This window comes from Hemibagrus wyckioides, linkage group LG17 (genome assembly GCF_019097595.1).
Source record: "Hemibagrus wyckioides isolate EC202008001 linkage group LG17, SWU_Hwy_1.0, whole genome shotgun sequence".
In the NCBI taxonomy this organism is placed as follows: domain Eukaryota; kingdom Metazoa; phylum Chordata; class Actinopteri; order Siluriformes; family Bagridae; genus Hemibagrus; species Hemibagrus wyckioides.
This window is the reverse complement of record NC_080726.1, coordinates 18,707,399-18,727,941: the sequence shown is the minus strand read 5'-3', so window position 1 is coordinate 18,727,941 and position 20,543 is coordinate 18,707,399. Positions and strand designations below refer to the sequence as shown.

The following is a 20,543-nucleotide window of genomic DNA, read 5'->3' as shown; positions in this document are numbered from 1 at the left end:
TCATTTCCATGTCTCAGTTTTCCATAACATTTTTTTTCTCTTCCCTTCTGTCTCTCTTTATCTCTTTCTCTCTTTCCTTTAACTTCTTCTCCCTTTTTATCACTTTCTCTGTCATGTCCTTTCTCTGTCTCTGTTGTGTTTTTGTCTTCTTTTTGTCCTTTCTTTTTATTCTCCATGTCTTTTTTCATCTCTTCATTTCTTTCTCCATCTCTTCTCTTTCTGCACTATACTTTTTGTCCCCATTTCTTTCCTTTTTGATCTCTACTGTTCTTTTCTCTTTTTGTCTTTTTTCCTTCCTTTCTTTTTTTGAAGTTTTTTCTTTTCATCCATCATTTGTTTCTGTCTCTTTTTTTTCTTTTTATATCTTTCTTTCTTTTTTTCTGTCTATCTTTCTCTCTCCCTCTTTTTTGCCCCATTCTCGCTCTCTCTCTCTCTCTCTCTCTCTCTCTTGCTCTCTCTCTCTCTCTCTCTGTCCCTCTCTCTCTCTCTATGTTTTACTTTGTAAACTCAGTTAGTCATCTCAGTAAAGATTGAAACAGCAGCTGGACATTCACACACACACACACACACACTAATTGAAGTTGCAGACGTGTCTGTGTATAATGAGGTGGATGATTGAGAGATTTAACTGGAGCTCTGGGTTATTTGGGTGAGAGTCTGTTTTGTGTGTGTGTGTGTGTGTGTGTTATTCTTTACTGTAACTGATACTCTGACCACAGCAGCGCTCTCTTCATCATCCTTGATGAACATACCAGATTCACTTCACTCCGTGTGTGTGTGCATGTGCGTGTGTGTGTGTGTGTGTGTGTGCGCGATTATACATATGGAACTGATCCAACTTGTGTGTGTGTTTGTGTGTGTGTGTGTATGTACGTGTATGATTACACATATGGAACTGATCCAGCTTGTGTGTGTGTATGTGTGTGTGTGTGTGTATGTGTGTGTGTGTGTGTGGGCACATCGTGTTACTTGGTGTCAAAAGGCCACACAAACGCCCGCAATTCCATTTTATTTGTCAAATTATGTTCGTGTTCCAAACAACTCAACTGTTCTCGTTGCTGTATTCATGTAATTTAACTCAACTTGAAATGTCATGCTAGCGAAGGAACGTTTGCTAACGTTTTTGCTAACAATTACTGCTGAGTAAGGAGGTGTAACACAGCTACCTAACTAACACAGCTAACCTCTTAGTGTGTGTGTGTGTATAGCGTGTGACGTCGTGGATGATCGTTCTTCATTTCAAAACAAAAGTATGTTCTATAAATTTTGCCCACATGCTAGTATTTAATAACAATCCCGACTTCTGAGTCAAAGCTGAAGCAGAAGTCTTCCTTTCACAGTTAGTTACTTTATCCCTAGTGATGTAAGCCGTGTGTGTGTGTGTGTGTGTGTGTGTGTGAGAACATTGCATCAGTCAGGAAAACTTCTGGGAAATAATCTGTGATGGACATTAGAGATGGAACACAATGGCTCTATCTGTGTCTGTATCTTGGACCCGACTCCGATCTCGAGACGGTTTCTGTATTGACTCGGACTCAGTTGGTGGGGGTCACTTAATATTATCCAACGTTTGGCAGAAAGCTGAGATCATCAGTGACTCTGAGACTCGGTGCACACACACGAGGCTGGATAGTTAGTTGAAGTCATGACCTAGAAGGAATTAAGGATTTCAGGTTTTGAAAATGACTCTCACTTGTACTTGGACTCTATCCTGACTCTGTCTCGCTTATATTTAGACCTGAACTCTGTCTCACTTTTATTAAGACCCTTTCCTGACTCGGTCTCACTTTCATTAAGGCTTGATCCTGACTCAGTTTCATTTTTATTAAGACTTGATCCTGACTCTGTCTCACTTTTATTTAGACTCTATCCTGACTCTGTCTCGCTTTTATTTAGACTCTATCCTGGCTCAGTGTCGCTTTTATTAAGACTTGATCCTGACTCAGTTTCGTTTTTATTAAGACTTGATCCTGACTCGGTCTTGCTTTTATTTGGGCTCTATCCTGACTCGGTCTTGCTTTTATTTGGGCTCTATCCTGACTTGGTCTTGCTTATATTAAGACTTGATCCTGACTCGGTCTCATTTTTATTTAGACCTGAACTCTGTCTCACTTTTATTAAGACTCTTTCCTGACTCGGACTTGCTTTTATTAAGGCTTGATCCTGACTCGGTCTCGCTTTTATTAAGGCTTGATCCTGACTCTCATTTTTATTAAGACTCTTTCCTGACTCTGTCTCGCTTTCATTAAGGCTTGATCCTGACTCGGCCTCGCTTTTATTAAGACTCTTTCCTGACTCGGTCTCACTTTTATTAAGGCTTGATCCTGACTCTCATTTTTATTAAGACTCTTTCCTGACTCTGTCTCGCTTTCATTAAGGCTTGATCCTGACTCGGCCTCACTTTTATTTAGACTCAATCCTGACTCAGTCTTGCTTTTATTTAGAGTTGGTCTTGACTCAGTCTTGTGCTTAATTGGACTTTCACTTCTACCCAATTCTGACTTGATCCTGACTTTGGTCCTCACTGCCCCATAGCGCCAGTCCCTCCCCTACATTAGACACGGTTAGATCCAGGATAAAGACACATTTCTCCACTCTGGCTTTCAAGTTTCACTGATTGTCCTGACTCTTTTTTTTTATCTTTCTTTTCTTTCTCTCCTTTAATCTACCATCATCCTCTTGTTCTGTAATAATGACGGAATAAAACACTTCAGAACATTCAGAAGTTTTAGGGAAATAATCAGCGACAGCATCGTGTGGTGAACCTGCTGAAGTTACAGTTTTTATGATGCGGTTGATTATTTTACAGTAACAGCGCACCCTGAAGTGATTTATTCCTCACACATGACAGCATTTCAACTTATCATTATCAGGAATGGAAAAAGATATTTTCAGGCATTTTTAGTTATGTTGTGCATCTGTGGAGGTGTGAAGGCAGTCATGGGGTTGAGTCATGTGTAATTACAGCACAGAAAATTCATCTCCTAAATCAGTGGGATGTTAATTAATTGGGAATTTTAGAATGATATTGTAAACTGTGATACAACATGAAGCCTTACAAGCTTGTTGTAATTACCCCCCACCCCCACCCCCACACACACAAAGACCATGCTACAACGTGTGTGTGTGTGTGTGTGCTGGGGCATAAGTAACAAAGGAAGGATCAAATAGCTAAGCGAGGAAAAAGGAGAGGCAGAACTTGATCTGCTGGGAGCTGAGATTTCCCATTACGCACTGGTGTGTGTGTGTGTGTGTGTGTCTCAGCACTACTTGGGTCCATGATATCTGAGATAAAGGGAATTCAGTATATTGCTGCCTAATAGCTCCGCTCTGTCACTCTCTCTTTCTTTTTCTGTCGCTCTCGCTGTCCGTCCTTTTTTCCCACTCAGCTCTAAATTGGCCGACTTCAGATATTCTAAACACTGCGCTTATTCACACACACACACACACACACACACAGACAGAAACAGAGAGAGAGAAAGGGTAAAGTGCATAAAAAGGGTGATGGAGACGGAAAGAAGTTGAGAAGAAGAAAAAGCAAGAGAGATTAAGAAAGGATGAAAAAAATGAAGGAGAGGATTGAGAACAATGAAGGGCAGGGAGAAAGAAAGAAGGAATGATGAAATATGGAAAGAGAAAGAAAATATGAAACAACAGGTTTAGAGGAAAGAGTGATAAGAGAGAGAAGGAGAAAGGAGGATATATGAGAGATGGATGGAGAGAGAAATTGAAAAGAGAAAGAAAGAAAAAGAGAAAGGGAGAGAAAGTTAGAATGACAGAATGTGATATAGTGTGTGTGTGTGTGTGTGAAGGAATTTCTCCTTTTGTGCTTCGAACCGTAAGACTCCCTCTCGCCTGATTGGTCACCAGGCCAGCACACAGCTTCCCACTGGCTCCCTGTCAGATTTGAGCCAATAAGCCCCGCCCACTTTCCGTTACAAGCTCATTAATATGCAGACACTGCGTGCTGGGAGAGTCGGAGCTCATTTGCATAATCTGCATAAATGAAGTGCTGCCAAGTTTGCTGACTGTACACACAGCGGATTGTATGGCGTGTTTACTTATTTACATTTCATTTGCATAGACAGATTTTTTTTCTATACATTTCATTAGGCACCAGGATTAAGATTTCTAGAAAATGTAAAAATATTATAGGAAAAAAAAAAAACGTTTTATCTTTTTATACAGTGGAGCTTGTGCATATTTAATTTTCAGTAATTAATTCTTCTCTCCCTCTCTCTCTCTCTATACTTGAAGGATAGAGTATGTGTGTGTGTGTGTGTGTGTGTGTGTAAGAGAGCGAAAGAAAACTTGTAAAGCAATGCAGGGCGACAGTTGTGCATTAAAGCAGCCTGGGTGACTCCATTGTGTGTGTGTGTGTGTGTGTGTGTGTGTGTGTGTTCTGAATGAGTCAGGTTCAGATTTCTATTCTTGGTTAAAGTGAACTAAAGCACATCCGGCACACACACACACACACACACACACCTGGCTGCTGACGTTTTCTTTCTATATTTAAGGGCGTTAACAAACACCTAGTTTTAATTGTGACAGACGTTTGCATAATACTCAAAACTAATGAATATGCATAAGTTATTTTTGCATGTTTTACGTAAACAACTCATGCATATGCATATACTGTAAAAAAATAAATAAATAAATAAACACATGGTACATATCCACAGTAACTAGTCTTTACATCTCTGTAATATTACTAATACACATATTTTAATTAATGCATACAAATGAATATTAATTGTTTGTAATTAAAAGTTTGTTCATAACGTTTGTAATATATTGGATGAAAATAAGCTCTATTTAACAATATAATGGAATGTTGCATTGGGAATAACGCACAGTCAGTTGTGAGGTTAGACACAAACGCTGCACACATTGTGACCAATCAGATTCCAGACTTTTACAGGGGGTGTGGTAGTATTAGTATATGTAAGCATAAATATCTTGAATTGTTTAAATATTTCTCATTACATGATTACAAAAGTACTTAACAACCTTATTTTCATTTTTTCTTTACTGATGTCAAGCCCGAAGATGTTTTTGTTGACAATTTTGCTGACTTAAAAAAAAAATCTGCTAATAGACACAATTTCATACTGCTTTATAATGTATCAAGGACACTCACACACACACACACACACACAGACACACACTCACACACACACACACACACACACACACATATTTACTTGGAAATGTGTCCCCAGTTTTGCCGCATTAAAGACCAATGATAGACTTAATCGGGTCACACTCACATACTTACACACACACACACACCTCTGGACTAGGTTTGATCTGAAGCTCAGCAGAATTCATTCAGCCTGGGAATAAAAGTAAAATTCATGGAGTCAGAAGTATAACAGTGCTTAAATCGCTAAACACATACACACACACAAACACACACACACACACATATATATGAATAATTCAGTTTCTTTCTGTCTCTTCACTGAGGGCTTTGAACTCTGTCCTCTCTCGATTTTCCTCTAGGGTCTTTTCCCAAGTTTGGCACACACACACACACAAACACACACACACGCACGCACATGCTCATTAGTGGTTTCAGTGTGTGTGTTCTTGGCTCAGGATGACAGCTTATGTGTAACACTGCTACTGGGAATAGCGATCCTTCTGCAATTAATGATAAGGACACACACAAACACACACAAATGTTTGTCTGTTTTTAGTTTGGTTAACGAGCTCCTACATTACCCACAATGCCGTTTTGCCTGATTGCAGTGGTGCAGTGAGGGTGGTGCCCTCGCAGCGAGAGATGCAGCTGAGCTTTGCTTCTTGAGTCAGTCCCGCAATCCCATGATACTTTTCACATGAAAGGGTTCCACGTGAGGTTCAAGTAACACAGCAGACCAAACTGTTAGGCTGTTTTTTTACAGCTGTGTTTGTGATGCAGATGTCAGTGTTTATGGCGAGCTAGCTAACATTCAGCAACGCCACCTCACAGCTTTTAGAGCTAGCTCGCATGACTGAGCCATAACGTGTCACATTTTACCTGAGATTCTTAGCAATTCTACACAAATTACGACAAATCTAAATGTTTTTCTCAGGAAAAATTCTGTTTGTGGTCTGGTGTTTCTTTGGTTCCCAATAAATTTAGTACTAATTTACTATTTAATGCGTAATGAAGACAGAGCTTTGGTTTCATCTGATCTTGTATACTGTACCTACAGTGTGACCTCATTACAAAAAAAGTGTAGCTGAGACTGACAGATCCTCTGGTGAGTGTGTGTCGCTGGTACACTTAGCTTGCTTTGCTAATCTCTGAACAAAGATAATACAAAACCTATCGTGTCAAACAAACAAAGAAATTTTGCACCCATGATCTAGCTTCTAGCTTCTTCATCATTTGATGTAAAAAAGAAAAACAAAACACTGGATGTCCACAAGAGACAAACTACAAACAAGTTGTCACCTGCAAATTACAACCATTTAACTTCGAGTTCTCTGCAGCAGAAAGATAGCTAGCACAAATTACATTCTTTTTCTGTTGCTTTGTAGCTTTGATGAAGTCAAAAGAGAGAGAAAAAAGAGTGACAGGGGCAGAGAGAGAGAAAGTCAGAGAAAAGTAATTGAAGACAAAATGAGCCAAAGACAGAAAGAGAGAAAAACATGCTGATCTTTGTGTAATTTTAGACCACAATTTGAGAGTTTGTGTTTTTATGACATCGTTTTTGTGTGTGTGTGTGTATGTGTGTGTGTGTGTGCAAGAAAGTGTGTGTATCCTGCTGAATCATACTCAAACTGACCACTGTGGTGCCATGGTATGCTTTGTGTGTGTGTGTGTGTGTGTGTTACATTGCTGTGGGTTGAACCGATGCTTGTCCATCCCTTGGGATGTTCAGGAAAACAATCAGATTCTAAAACAAGTACACACACACACACACATACTGCTGAACCCGTAGGTTCTTTCTGAAACCCGAGGATATGTGGGGTTTTTTTTTTTGCGTTGAATGTATTTTTGATTTCTCGTTCTATGTAATTATTTTGAGACTCAGTTGTGCTACTCCCTTGCTGGTTTTTCTCTCATATGTAATTGTGTGTGTGTGTGTGTGTGTGTGTGGTAGTTCATTCTGAGGCCTGGATTCTGATGTCATTCTCTAAAATGGGGTTCAATACAAATATAAATGATAGTGTTTCCATCTTCTGGAGTTCAAGAAGGTCTTAAGTATGGAAGTCTGAACCACTAATACACATAGGTTGTAGCCTAAATAAATAAAACGAAATTTGTCAGTTTGTGTTTTAATCGTGGGAAGGTGGTGTGAAAAAATGTGAAATCATTGTTGGGAAAAAATGGACACTAAGTACAGACTAGCTGTTGACTTCGGGTGACTGGTTTCATTAGTCTTTTATAATGATAGCAAGAGAACGACGAGACAGAACTTCAGAATAGCATCATTTAGCTCAAATGTTTTAGAAATTATGAAGAAAAGAATTAAAATTACACAGGAAATGAATTTAGCAACAAATGCTAAGAAATATTGAGAAATTGCCCTAACATGTAATTAAGTATATTGGTGTATATCAGTAAGAGGTGAAGAAGGTACAGGAGTTTAAGTACTTGGGGTCAACAGTCCAGGGTAATGGAGAGTGTGGGAAAGAGGTAAAGAAGCGAGTGCAGGCAGGTTGGAATGGGTGGAGAAAGGAGTCGGGAGTTTTGTGTGATAGAAAAATATCTGTGAGAATCAAGGGGAAAGTGTACAAGACAGTGGCGAGATCAGCCATGCTGTATGGTTTAGAGACAGTGTCACTGAGGAAGAGACAGGAGTCAGAGCTGGAGGTAGCAGAGCTGAGGATGTTGAGGTTCTCTTTGGGAGGGACATGATTGGACAGGATTAGGAACGAGTACATCAGAGGGACAGCTCATGTTGGACGTTTGGGGGACAAAGTTAGGGAGGCCAGATTAAGATGGTTTGGACATGTTCAGAGGAGGGAGAGTGAGTATATTGGTAGGAGAATGTTGGACATGGAGCTGCCAGGCAGGAGGAAAAGAGGAAGGCCAAAGAGGAGGTATATGGATGTAATAAATGAGGATATGAAGATAGTGGGTGCAAGTGTTGAGGATGCAGAAGATAGGGACAGGTAGAGAGAGATGATTCGCTGTGGCGACCCTTGGAGGGAAAAGCCAAAAGAAGAAGTAATATTGGAGGGGTGGGGAGTGAATATTATAAGCATGGTGTCTTCTAATTAATTTGGGTCCTAATGAGCACAGGACTAGACCCGATTTTCAAGAAGAACTTTACACCCGTCACACCAACCAAAAACATGTCAAGCAACTTCTAAGATATTCCCGGCTTCGCACTTGCAACAAAAAAAGTGGAGTTACTTAAGTTTATTACAGTTTAATCCCAGTTATTGCTACGGACCAAACAGAATGATGCGGAGTAGCAATTTGATTCAGAAAATGAAATCTGGACCTTATTAACAGCTTGCTCTCACATCCTAACGCGGCTCTAAGTGAGTGCTTTATTAAACGCAGGTGGACCTGCAGGGTAAATCCGTTAAGCCTGCAGATAAAATAGTCATAGACAGCGTGAGTATTAACTGCAGAACATAAATATATGGTGTGCTACAAGTGCAGAATTATAAGTGATAAAGATTTTGATTGGGGTTTTTTTTCCTGGTATTTCAGTTCACTAATCATTTAATAATAAACATTTCTGGATTCGATTTTCAAATTGTTTGGGTAATTTCAATTAAAATATTTGAATGTGGTGTGTTAAAATTTTTTGAGTTAAATCTAGCTAATCTAGTTGATAGAAAATTTGCATTGTTAGAATTGCAACAGTGGTCGAAATCGTAAAGTGCTCTAACATTATTAAATTGTCTGAGGGGACTTTTTTTTGTTTAACAAAAACATTTCCTCATATCCTAGAGCTGAAAGTGAAAGTGAACTAATCACTCTCTCTCTCTCTCTCTTTCTCTCTATCCCTATCCCTCTCTCTCTCTCTCTCTCTCTCACTACAGAATGGATTTGGTGATGGCACGACAATGATCATGGCCCTTTGGGCGGGCGTTCGGGCCGCTCTCCTCCGTCTGGCCCTTGTGTTCTTTCTGTCACCGCCTCCTCTGGTCCACTGCCAAGGTGACAGACCACGGCTTCAGTTCACACAGCCGCTGTACCATGTGTCTGTGTACGAGAACTCGGCGGCACGGACATACGCGGTCAGCCAGGTGCGAATGGGTGTGGGTCTCCAACAGCGCTCATGGGAAGTGCGTTACAGAATCACATCCGGAGATGACGAGGGGTTTTTCAAGGCAGAAGAATACACGCTTGGGGACTTCTGCTTCCTACGTATACGCACCAAAGGAGGAAATGCTGCCATTCTGAATCGAGAGATTCAGGATAACTACCAGCTGACAGTCAAAGCGTCTGTTAAGGGTGAAACAGTGGAGGCATGGACCAAAGTGAGTGTACAAGTGCTGGACATGAATGACCTTCGACCTCTTTTTTCCCCAACAACTTATTCGGTCACGATTGCTGAAAACACACCACTGCGCACCAGCATTGCTCAAGTCACAGCCACGGATGCTGACACAGGCTCTAATGGGGAGTTTTACTATTTCTTCAAGGAAAAGATGGAACTTTTTGCTGTTCACCCAACAAGTGGTGTTGTTTCCCTCAGCGGGAAGCTGAATGTGGACTCTCAAAGCCGATACGATTTGGAAATCCAGGCAGTGGACCGAGGGATGAAGCTTTACGGCAACAACGGTGTCAGCAGCACTGCTAAACTCTTTGTCCACGTGGAACGGATCAACGAGCATGCACCCAAACTTAATGTTGTGACACTAGTACCTGTTTGGGCTGATGCTACACCAGCAGTGGCTGTGGTGACAGTTGAGGATGCCGATGCCGGACTGAACGGAGAGATTGAGGCAGTAAGCATAGTGGACGGAGACCCGTTTAATCTATTTAGCATTGAAAGAATAGAAATAGACAGTGAAGGAGAGGAGGGAGGATCTAAGAAAGGATCTAGTGAGTTTGTCCTTAAAGCTCCTGAGCATTTAGAGTGGGAAAGTTACCATTTCGGACTGAATCTGAGCTTGCAGGCTAGAGATCGTGGGACACCGCAAAAATCATCAGAAGTTCAAGTAGTACGTCTTAGGTTGTCCCGGCCGAGCCCAGTAGAAGTGCGCTTCCAGAATGAGGTATACGAGGTCAATCTGAGTGAAATAGTCCCACCCAGAACCATCGTATTAGCAGTAAAACTTAATCCGGAGCCAGCCGACGTTGAATACATCCTCACACCTTCTGCAGATTCAGCGTTTTTTAGCATTAATAGTATGACTGGAGTGATTAGCACATCACGGTGGCTCACAAAGCTCACACAACGAGATTTTGAGCTTGAGGTAATGGAGGTTGGCAGTAAACTCAGGGCTAAAGTTCGGGTGTTGCTAGAAGATGCCAATGACAATGCTCCAGTATTTACACAACAGTCCTATGAAGTGTTTGTCAATGAAAGCATCCCTGTTGGTACGACAGTCGTTGTGGTCACAGCTTTGGATGCAGATCATGGAGAAAACAGTTATATCACATACAGCATGGCAAGTTTGATGCCACTGCCATTTACTATTCACCAGTTTAATGGAGCCATCACAACCAGGCAGGAATTGGACTTTGAGTCGTCCTCAGAGAGCTTCAGCTTTGTAGTGAGGGCTTCGGATTGGGGTGCCCCCTACAGGAGAGAAAGTGAAGTAAACATCACAGTGCACCTTGAGAATGTAAACGATAACAAGCCTCTGTTTGAGAAAATTGCCTGCGTTGGTGTGGTTTCCCGGGACTTGTCAGTCGGTGAGGTCATCAGTACGATGTCTGCCATAGATGTTGATGAGTTGGAACTTGTGAAGTATAAAATTATCTCAGGAAATGAGCATGGCTTCTTTGATCTAAATCCTGATTCTGGGGTCATGACTCTTCGCCGGACTCTTAATACTGCAAACCCCAAAAGCACTTTTAGCCTCAAAATCACTGCCACAGATGGGGAGACTTTCTCGGACCCCATGTTTGTGAACATATCCATAGCACAGGGAAAATCCCCCCCTAAAAGTTTCAGCTGTATAGAGACACATGTAGCTCAGAGACTCGCAGAGAAGCTGCTCAAAAAGGCCAAAGCCAACAGCAAGCCCAAAATAGAGGAAGGTTTCATTGACTTGTTCTCAGTGAACCGACAAGCACCGCAGTTTGACAAATCCTTCCCTACAGATATCACAGTCCGTGAGGATATGGAAATTGGCTCGAGTGTGTTCCAGGTGAAAGCATATGACAGCGACACAGGATTTAATGGCCAGATACTTTACACTATTTCCAGTGGCAACACAGACAGCAGTTTTACCATCGGCACTCTCAGCGGTGAGATCAGGATTTTCTTGCCATTAGACCGGGAAAGAACAGACCGATACAATCTAAACCTTACATTATATGATTTGGGCCAGCCACAGAGATCTGCTTGGCATCTCTTAACTGTATATGTGGAAGATGCCAATGACAATGCTCCTCAGTTTCTTCAAGGCAGTGGATACCGAGCGCGGATTCCTGAAAACACTCCTATTGGCACAGAGGTGATTCAGGTAGAAGCCACAGATAAAGATCAGGGATCAAATGGGGAGGTCCAGTATTCCTTGCTCACAAGCACCTCTCAGTTTGGCATCAACAGCTCTAGTGGGATCGTATACGTTGCCGGACAGTTGGACCATGAATATGCGCCATCTTTCTTGCTGAAAGTGGAAGCACGAGACCGGGCAGAAAGAAATGCTCAGAAATTTTCTGTAACCAAACTCCATATCACACTAGATGACGTCAATGACTGTCCTCCTGCATTTATCCCAAGTGTGATCAGTGCTCGAGCTCTTGAGGATCTTCCGATCGGTACTGTTATCGCCTGGCTCGACACTCAGGACCCTGATCTCGGTCCAGGTGGAGAAGTCCGCTATTCACTTGGTAACGATTATGACAGCCGCTTCGAGGTGGATGCAACCAGTGGTGCTATTCGTTTAACCAAGGAGTTGGATTATGAGACTCAACAATTCTTTAACCTTACAATTCGAGCAAAAGACAGAGGACGACCAGTTTCTTTGCTATCGGTTAGCTTCGTAGAGGTGGAGGTGGTAGATGTAAATGAAAACCTTTATGCACCATATTTCTCCAACTTTGCTGTGAATGCTTCAGTTAAGGAAAGTGCTCGGATTGGGACATCTGTTCTTCGAGTTTCAGCACGCGATGATGATACAGGCAGAGATGGTGAGGTTCAGTACTCTATCCGTGATGGAAGTGGCCTTGGAAGGTTCACCATCGACGATGAGACAGGTACATGCTTGCCAAATTGATATATTCCAAATTAACGTGGTGATTCACTTAATTAGTATGCTCATTAACTTCCTGCCTGGTTTAATTAGATTGCTGTGATATGTGCTGATTTCTAAAGGTCACACTTTATGGCTTATGTGCTGGTTATTACAATGTGATGTCTTGTCTCTGCTGACATTGTCAGGCAAGTCAGGCAAGTCTTCAGAGCATGACAGTGGGAATAAATTTGTTCCTATATGTGACAAATTTTCTCTATACAGAGCAAAAAAAGTGCTTTTGTCATTTTCACCTAGAAAACATAACCTTCTTGTTTCTAATTCCTGACAATAAAAAGGGTCTAAACGTTTCTACTCCCAAATATACAGTTTAGAGCTGATTTTACATAATGGATCATACTAAAGGAGTCTGTATTAAATATTGATACCACAATAATCATCCAGTGAACAAAATTATAAGGCAAAACCTTGTGATCGTCTGTTAAATGCTCTTTGGGAACCATATATGTTCCGTCCCCAGGGTAGGTCTTGCTCTATAGTAACTCATTAGCAGTTTATTTATACTGAAGAGGGTAGAATTGTTTTTGACAACAGTTTAGTGCTGGAATATGTCATTTAATCAGACAGAGCAAGAACATGATTCCATCTTCATACACCATTGGGGCTTGTCCATCAGTAAAGGTGCAAATCTACTTAATTTTCACCAGGAATACATGTGCGCACACAGCTGCTACATGAGCAGAATTGTTAACATGCTGGTGTATGTATCTTTTGTATATCTGGAGGATTAAATACGGCATCCACTAGACGGCACGTCAGAGCCGAAACATCCCTGTCCATCTGCTTTCCAAGTCAGACTGTAATATCTAGTGTTTTCCTGCACAGTGACATTAAACAGACTGATGAGCTTTGTTTCTTTTTTTAAAAACTTTTTGCAGCTAGCATGGTTGTCTTTAACAGTGTCTCTGAACTGAAGAACCAATTCTTAAAACCAATTCAAAAAAACATTTTTTTTGTGGTTAGCATTTTGCCTCACAGCTCTGGGATTGGGAGTTCGATTCCCTCCTCCACCATGTGTAGGTCCCACCAGTGCTTCTTCTTGGTAGTCTGGTTTCCTCTACCAGTCCAAAGACATGTTCTGTTGGCTAATTGGCTGATTAGTGATTGGCATTTCTAAATTGTTTGCAGCGTGTGTGAATGGGTGTGTGAGTGTGTGTGCAATTGTGTCCTTTGATGTACCAGGGATAGAGTCCAGGTTCCCTGCAACCATGTGTAGGAACAGCAGTAAAGAATATGGAAGGATGGATGATACAGGACAAGTGAGGCGCCAAATGACCACAGGACATACGCGGGTGTCCATCTTTCATACACGTAGCAAACAGCATGTATAAATCAGCCTCAAGATTAAGTAAAAGGCTTGTGTTAATCTTGCTGCTGTGCATTATATTTAGCTAGCTTTACCTTGCTGGAGGTGTTGCAATTTGTTCAACACTATTGGCTGTTGTGTAAATCAAACAAGCATTTCAAGGCGACTCTGACTGCTGCAGAAGGAAATACATCGGTATATATGGAATCAAATCGCAGGGACATAAGATTTGGTAATATTATACATTATTATGGTTTATGGTGAGACCAAATTTCAGCGCACACACACACACACACATCGGGGCTAGCTGTTTCTTTTAGACCACGTTAAGACATCTGGCACTGGAAGACAGCCCTCTGATGCTGTTAATATATTTCTCAATTTTTATGTTTAGTAATATTGCATTTTTTGACAGGTAATTCTTTTCTTGGCCCAAACTGACTGGAGACTGTGAGATGACAGACAGGCTGTGAAATTTGGTGTGTGTGTGTGTGTGTGTGTGTGTTGAGATTTATGCACTAAGCTCCTGTCTGGCATATTGACTTACTGCACTGAGCTTTTTATTCATGTTCAGTGCCCTTGTCAGATTGTTCCCTCAGACGCAGCTGCTTAGATTTACACACACACACACACACACACACACACACACACATAACGCTTGGTTTATTTGTCTTAGGCTTGTTTGTTCCACTGCATCAGAAGGTACGGTTGATTTTCTGTGCTTTGTATACTTCCATATAAGTGTGTGTATTTCTCATCAGCCTCTGAGGTGCTGTTGCTGGGAGAAGTGCAATAAAGGCTCGCCTAGAGAGAGGAAATGGGATAAAAGAGGTGTGTGTGCGTATGTGTGTGTGTGTGTGAGTTGAAAGTGAGAAGGTGTAAGCGTGTGGTGGAGGAGGAGGAGGAGGTCATGAGGTCATAATATCACAGGAATACTGGAATAAAGGTGAGAGATGAAAGAAGAAGAAAAGCAAAACGGTAGAGGTTCTGTGTGTGAGCGAGTGTGTGTGTGTGAGTTTTTGAGTTGCTTGTTCCTCCTTAAATCATCACACGCTCACCTCAAATCTTATTATTTGGCAAAAATAAACACATACACCTATATTACCATCTGAACATTTCACACTTTCTTTAATGGACAGGTATTAGGCCACGCCTCTTACCCGTGTCTGCTGTTTTTAGACGTCTTTTTGTCCATTTTCCAATATCCTAGCATCAGAAACTCAGAGAAAAAGCACATCTGAGACACCAAACAAGTGTAGAAAGGTGTTTGAGGCGAGTGTGTGATAATTGAAGCGTGTAGTTTCCACTGAGGCTGTAACTTTATCACCTTCTCTCTCTCTCTCTTTCTCTGTATGTCTTCTAGCATTATATTACTTTCTGTTATCTCGTTATTGCCTGCTGTCTCAATCGTCCTCCATTGTTGTCTGTACCTCCCCCGTATTCTCTCTCTCTCTCTCTCTTTCTCTCTCTCACTCTCTCTCTCCTTTTTCTTTTTCATACCTTGGTCACTATATCATTTTCTCCCTCTCTTTTCCAAAGAAACTTTTTTTAACAGTAATTACAGTAGGTCAGTCTAGTACTGTCTCTCTCTGTCTCTCTGCTCATGTCTCTGGTTTTGTCTCTCTAATATCTCTAGCTCTCTCTCCCCCCCTCTCTCTCTCTCTCTCTCTCTCTGCCACTTCATCATGTTCTGTCTCACTCTGGAGGTCATGGGTGATGCCGACACACAAGAGTAATAAATTCAGTGTAAATTAGGTGACTGAGTGTAAAGGAGAGTGATTTCTACCAAACCCTCCCAAATGGGCACCATGTCAAAGGGTGTCACCTCGGTGTCAGTCAGTGATGTCACTGCTGTACTGAGGATTGTATGTGTGTGTGTGTGTGTGTGTTGGCCTGATGGCCATGACTAAAAATGCAGTAAGAGTCTGCAGAAAGAGGAAGAATGCACACTATGACACTATGACACACTCCAGAGAAGACGAGAAGATACCTAAACACACACACACATACACACACACACCATTGCTGGAGAAATCAATACAATTAACCTCTATTCCCTTGAAACTCTTCAACAGTACAAGCAGCAGGTTTCCATTAAAAAAGGTTTTTTACTTGTTAAAAAAAAAAAAACGATTTCTACTTCTGAGATTTCAGAGCAGATTTGTGCAGATCTGTAGTTCCTTTTTTTTGAGTGATATTGTTATTTTAATATTTGACAAATTTGTGTTCAGTTGACCTTAATTAGCTTCATTATTTGATGTTCACCTCAGTTCTTACTACACACTTCTCACAGTACACTCAGTAGTATTGATCACAGTGGAACCTTGGCATACAAATGCTCTCCCTTATGAATTTTTCCCTTAAGATTTTAAATTTTGCAAGAAAATTACATCGGCATCCGAAACATTTTCGACATGCCAATGAACTGAACCGAACCCTGGCTAAGTTGTGCATACGTCTGGGAGCCATTCAAACTTGTTTGTGTCAATGTAAAGCCAAGCGAAGCGGGTTTACGAATTTTACGGGGGGTTTTTTATCAGTCAGCGAAAGAGTCAACCCACGCCACCAACGTTGCCTTTGGCATGCGTTCAACAGCTACTGAACGCTACTGAAAAGCTGATTTATTTGTGAATTTTTTTGTTGACAGATTGGTGGCATAGGTAGTTTGTTCTATTTTTAGCTCAAGCTTGGTGGCACAACTTCCTGTGAGGACCCTTGACATGGAATACTTGGCCTGGGTCAGTGCTTTGTAAGCAGCCATACAGTTTACATACACTTCGTTTTGGTAATATTGGTCATGTTTTTGTGTGGCTGGAACAAATTATCTGCATTTACATTATTTCTTATGGGAAAATTTGTTTCGCAATAATTAAGGTTCCACTGTATATGAATATTTGTATTTTTGCTTGAGTAACGAAATTTTTGTAAATTTCCCACCTATGCAGTTTATCCTCAGTTCAGCCTATGACCAGCAGAAAAAAAACTTTGCTACCTTAAATGAAGTACTTAGAAGTATTTACTTTAGTTACTTTAGTTTTAGTTTGTTATGGTTAACATTTTAGCTTATTAACAAAACACATGCTTTCTGGAGCTTTCTGGACTTCTATGTTCAAACTTCCTATTGTGAGTTAAATCAAATGTAGCTGCCTTAGTAATCGACATGTAGCTAGCCAAATTGCTAATTATCTGCTGCACTGTGGACAATTTTAGCAAAGTGGAAATAGCTTGAAACTGATCTAGTAGTTCCTATGTAAGATTGCAGTATGGCAAATTTAAGTCAAATCAGTTACTACACATTTGTACTCATTTTCAAGCTGCAATTGTCATGCAAACGTTTTTTAAAAGTATTTATTTGTTATCTAGTTGTTAGCTACATTAGATTTATCATAGTTATAGACTAAGCTATATATGGTTGTTGCCATGACAACTGTTAATGTTTCCCATAACGTTTGAGTTGCCTTGATTACTGTGTGGTAGAAAGCTGCAGGGTATCAACCACTAGACGTTCCTCAGTAATGATCTGTGATGGATTGGTACCCCACGTGTATTCCCACCTCACACCCGGTGTGACACGCTTCATGACCCCGAGCAGGATAAAGCTGCTGCTGAAGATGAATAAGAAATGAAAAACATGAAATTGAGGATTTAGTGTTACATTGAGGCCAAGTGGGAATAACTGTAATTACCACCTTCTGACTACGGAAAAAAAAAACATTCACTGAGAGTGAGTGAATTTTGGGATATTTCTCTGCCAGCACTGAGGCAAATAAAGTCTTACAATAGATTGCTTTGTTTGTGCTGTAGGCTAAATTTATCTAGGAAAGAAATCACAATGTGTCAACACTTCAATACCAGAGAAACAGGAACTTTTTATGAATGCGGCAAAATTCAACCAAGTTAAAACAAAACAAAATTAAAATGAATTAAAACTAAAAAAAAAATAGGAATTAATTAAAACTAAACAAAATTTAAATGAAAAATGAAACAAAATTTAAATGAATTAAAATGAAACAAAATTTTAATGAATTAAAATGAAACAAAATTTTAATGAATTAGAACGAAACAAATTTTTAATGAATTAGAATGAAACAAAATTAAAATGAATTAAAACTGAGCAAAATTTAAATGAATTAAAACTAAATAAAATGTAAAGGAGTTACAATTAAACGAAATTAAAATGAGTTAAAACTAAACAAAATTCAAATGAGTTAAATCTGAATTTAACTCATCTGAAAAAAAAAATCTGAAAATTCAAATGAGTTAAAGCTAAATAAATTAAAACCTTAGAAACTAGCACAGTTCAAATGTAGGTATCTTAAAAGGCTTTTCCTCTCTCTCTCTCTCTCTCTCTCTCTCTCTCACACACACACACACCATCACACACACACACACAGGTCCTCAGATAGCAGGATTATGTCAGATTCCTGTAAGTGTGGTTTATTTGGTCTACAATGAGGCTGCAGTCCTGAAACACACACATACACACACACACACACAAAGTGCTGAGATATGAGGTCCTATATATACTCCTATGATAACACTCTGAATGGACAGAAATGCAGCACCGACAGATCTTTTTTCTTTCACATTCTGACTCTGTATGCTTTTTTCACACATTCTCTATTTTCTTTTTACATTTCTCTCTCTCTCTCTCTCTCTCTCTCTAATCAAATTCTTATCCATTTCTTTCTTTCTATCTCTCATTCTTTCTCTTTCTATGATGATAATGTGAATAAAGCTCATGTGCCATTTATCACTTCACAGAGGTGTGAAGTTCAGCAAGTGTATATTTTTCTCACCTGAAATTAGATCTCCCGTGATCCTTTTCACCTGAATGTTGTGTTTGATGCCATACATGTGTCTTAATACCACCTGGTTTAATCCAGTTCCAGCAACAACGTGGAATATCTTAGTGCATGTGACTCAGAGAGAGAGAGAGAGAGAGAGAGAGAGGAGGATATAAATAAATCTGGAGAAATTTGTTATTCCTGTAATTAGCACATGCTAAAGTCTGACACAAGTTACTGATTCTGATTTTCAACCAAACCTTCCATTATAACAGTAAACAGCTCCAGTAGTCTATCTGTTTACAAATGTGTTAGCATGTTTACGCTAGAAATTTATTTTCTCCATTTGTCAATATGCTTAAGTTATGACACACCTCACTAACCTTACCAAGCTACTTGAAGTGTTCACTAATGTCATACAATAAATTGTTATGAAATGTAGCTACTATTAGCCCAGGTTTGTTCCCTTAATTCTCTCACTCACACTGCTTTGCTAGTTATAAATATCAGTACACAGAGCTAAGACATCAAAATGAGGATAACGTAGCATTTCTACAGAACTGCCAACTTCTAGCTTCAGGAAAGGTAAGCTATAAGACTTATCAACGACACTCATCGTAACGAAAAATATTCGGTGAGATATAAACTGGCTTTGTAAAAGTGACAGAACACTATTCTTAGAAATAATTTGTGGGGAAATTTAATTTTAGCCATTCATGTACATGGGAATGGGCGGGGTTAAATGTGAAGGTGGAGACTTTCACGTGTTATGATGTCATACTTACAGTTAAGGTAGAACTGGGTTGTTCTTTTTTTAGTATGCTAACCATAGGCATACTACTCCGTTATTTGTGGTAATTTATCTGTTCTTTAGTGTTTTATAAGTAATGTTCTACTCCAGCAGTTATGCCCATTTTAGTGCGTTTATGCTAGATGTGTTACTAGCTAGGCAAGCTGAGAACACTGATTTCTGAGTTTAAAGCTGGGGTATACTTCCTTCCTAATGCAAAGACCACAGAAGTGTGCTCTTATCAATAAGTACACAGCAGAAATAGAAATGCTCGTACACACACACTCACACACACACACACATACACAACAGTCTAGCGCAAGCTGTTCTACATCATCAGGGTCTAAACCTCCCACGTTTGTGCAGCTTGTTTGCAGCAGCAGGCAAACACACACTCATGTCTGACACATGCCAAGATAACACCACACACACACACACACACACACACACTCTCACTCCTTATAGAGGGATAATTGGTGTGAGTTAATTAAAGCTGTGTCTCATACGTTAGGATTAGTCATTGTGTTCCTGAGCTCATTTGTGTGTATTTTTCTCTCTGTAATAACTCGCTCAGCATTAGCATCTGTGATAGCTATTTCAATGGTTGACTTTTGGTGCGGTTCAAATGCTTATTTACCAACAAACGTACCATAAAGTTAATACAATTAAAGGGCTTCTTTTGGACAGCAAGGGTTAAATCTCTGGTTAAATCTATGGCTAATCACAAACGTAGTCATTTTACATCACAAGGGTTTACCTCTGGTTAGCTATATAGCTTGCTATTTGATTGATTTGGCTTACTTTTCTCTTGTAAGAAAGTTTGAAGGATTATGTATTTTTTTGGAGAAATAATGTTCGTGTTAGCATATGGAACTGGCCAAAATTACATAGCTTTTCAGTTACTTAGTCACTTATTTTAGCCTTTTACCATGCTATTAGTTACTTAGTTCTAGCTTTAGCATGCAGTTTGTCACTTAATTCTAGCTGCTTAGCTTGCTATTAGTTACTTTGTTCTAGCTGCTTAGCATGCTATTAGTCACTCCGTTCTAGCTGCTTAGCCTATTAGTTGCTTAATTTTAGATATAAGCTACTTAGTTGTAGCTGTTTAGGATGCTATTAGTTACTTAGTTCTAGCTGCTTTGCAATCTTACTAAATATGAACTAAAATGCTGTTAGTACATAGTTAAGTAACATTAACTTGTTAAGCCACCAGTCGATTACTATTTAGCTCATCAGTATCAACTTATTAGCCATATAAGCTAGCTCTATA

At 40.0% G+C, this 20,543-nt stretch overlaps 1 protein-coding gene across 5 annotated transcripts in view; it reads left to right on the top strand.

The window, feature by feature from the left end:
* Positions 1-20,543, top strand: part of fat3a (FAT atypical cadherin 3a) — a 108,113-nt gene that overhangs the window by 29,791 nt on the left and 57,779 nt on the right. For all 5 annotated transcript variants that reach the window (XM_058413816.1, XM_058413815.1, XM_058413812.1 and 2 more), the window contains exon 2: positions 8,998-12,334. In XM_058413816.1, coding sequence (XP_058269799.1) covers positions 9,022-12,334 — 3,313 coding nt within the window. In that variant the 5' untranslated portion in view covers positions 8,998-9,021. The remainder of the gene's footprint in view (positions 1-8,997; positions 12,335-20,543) is intronic.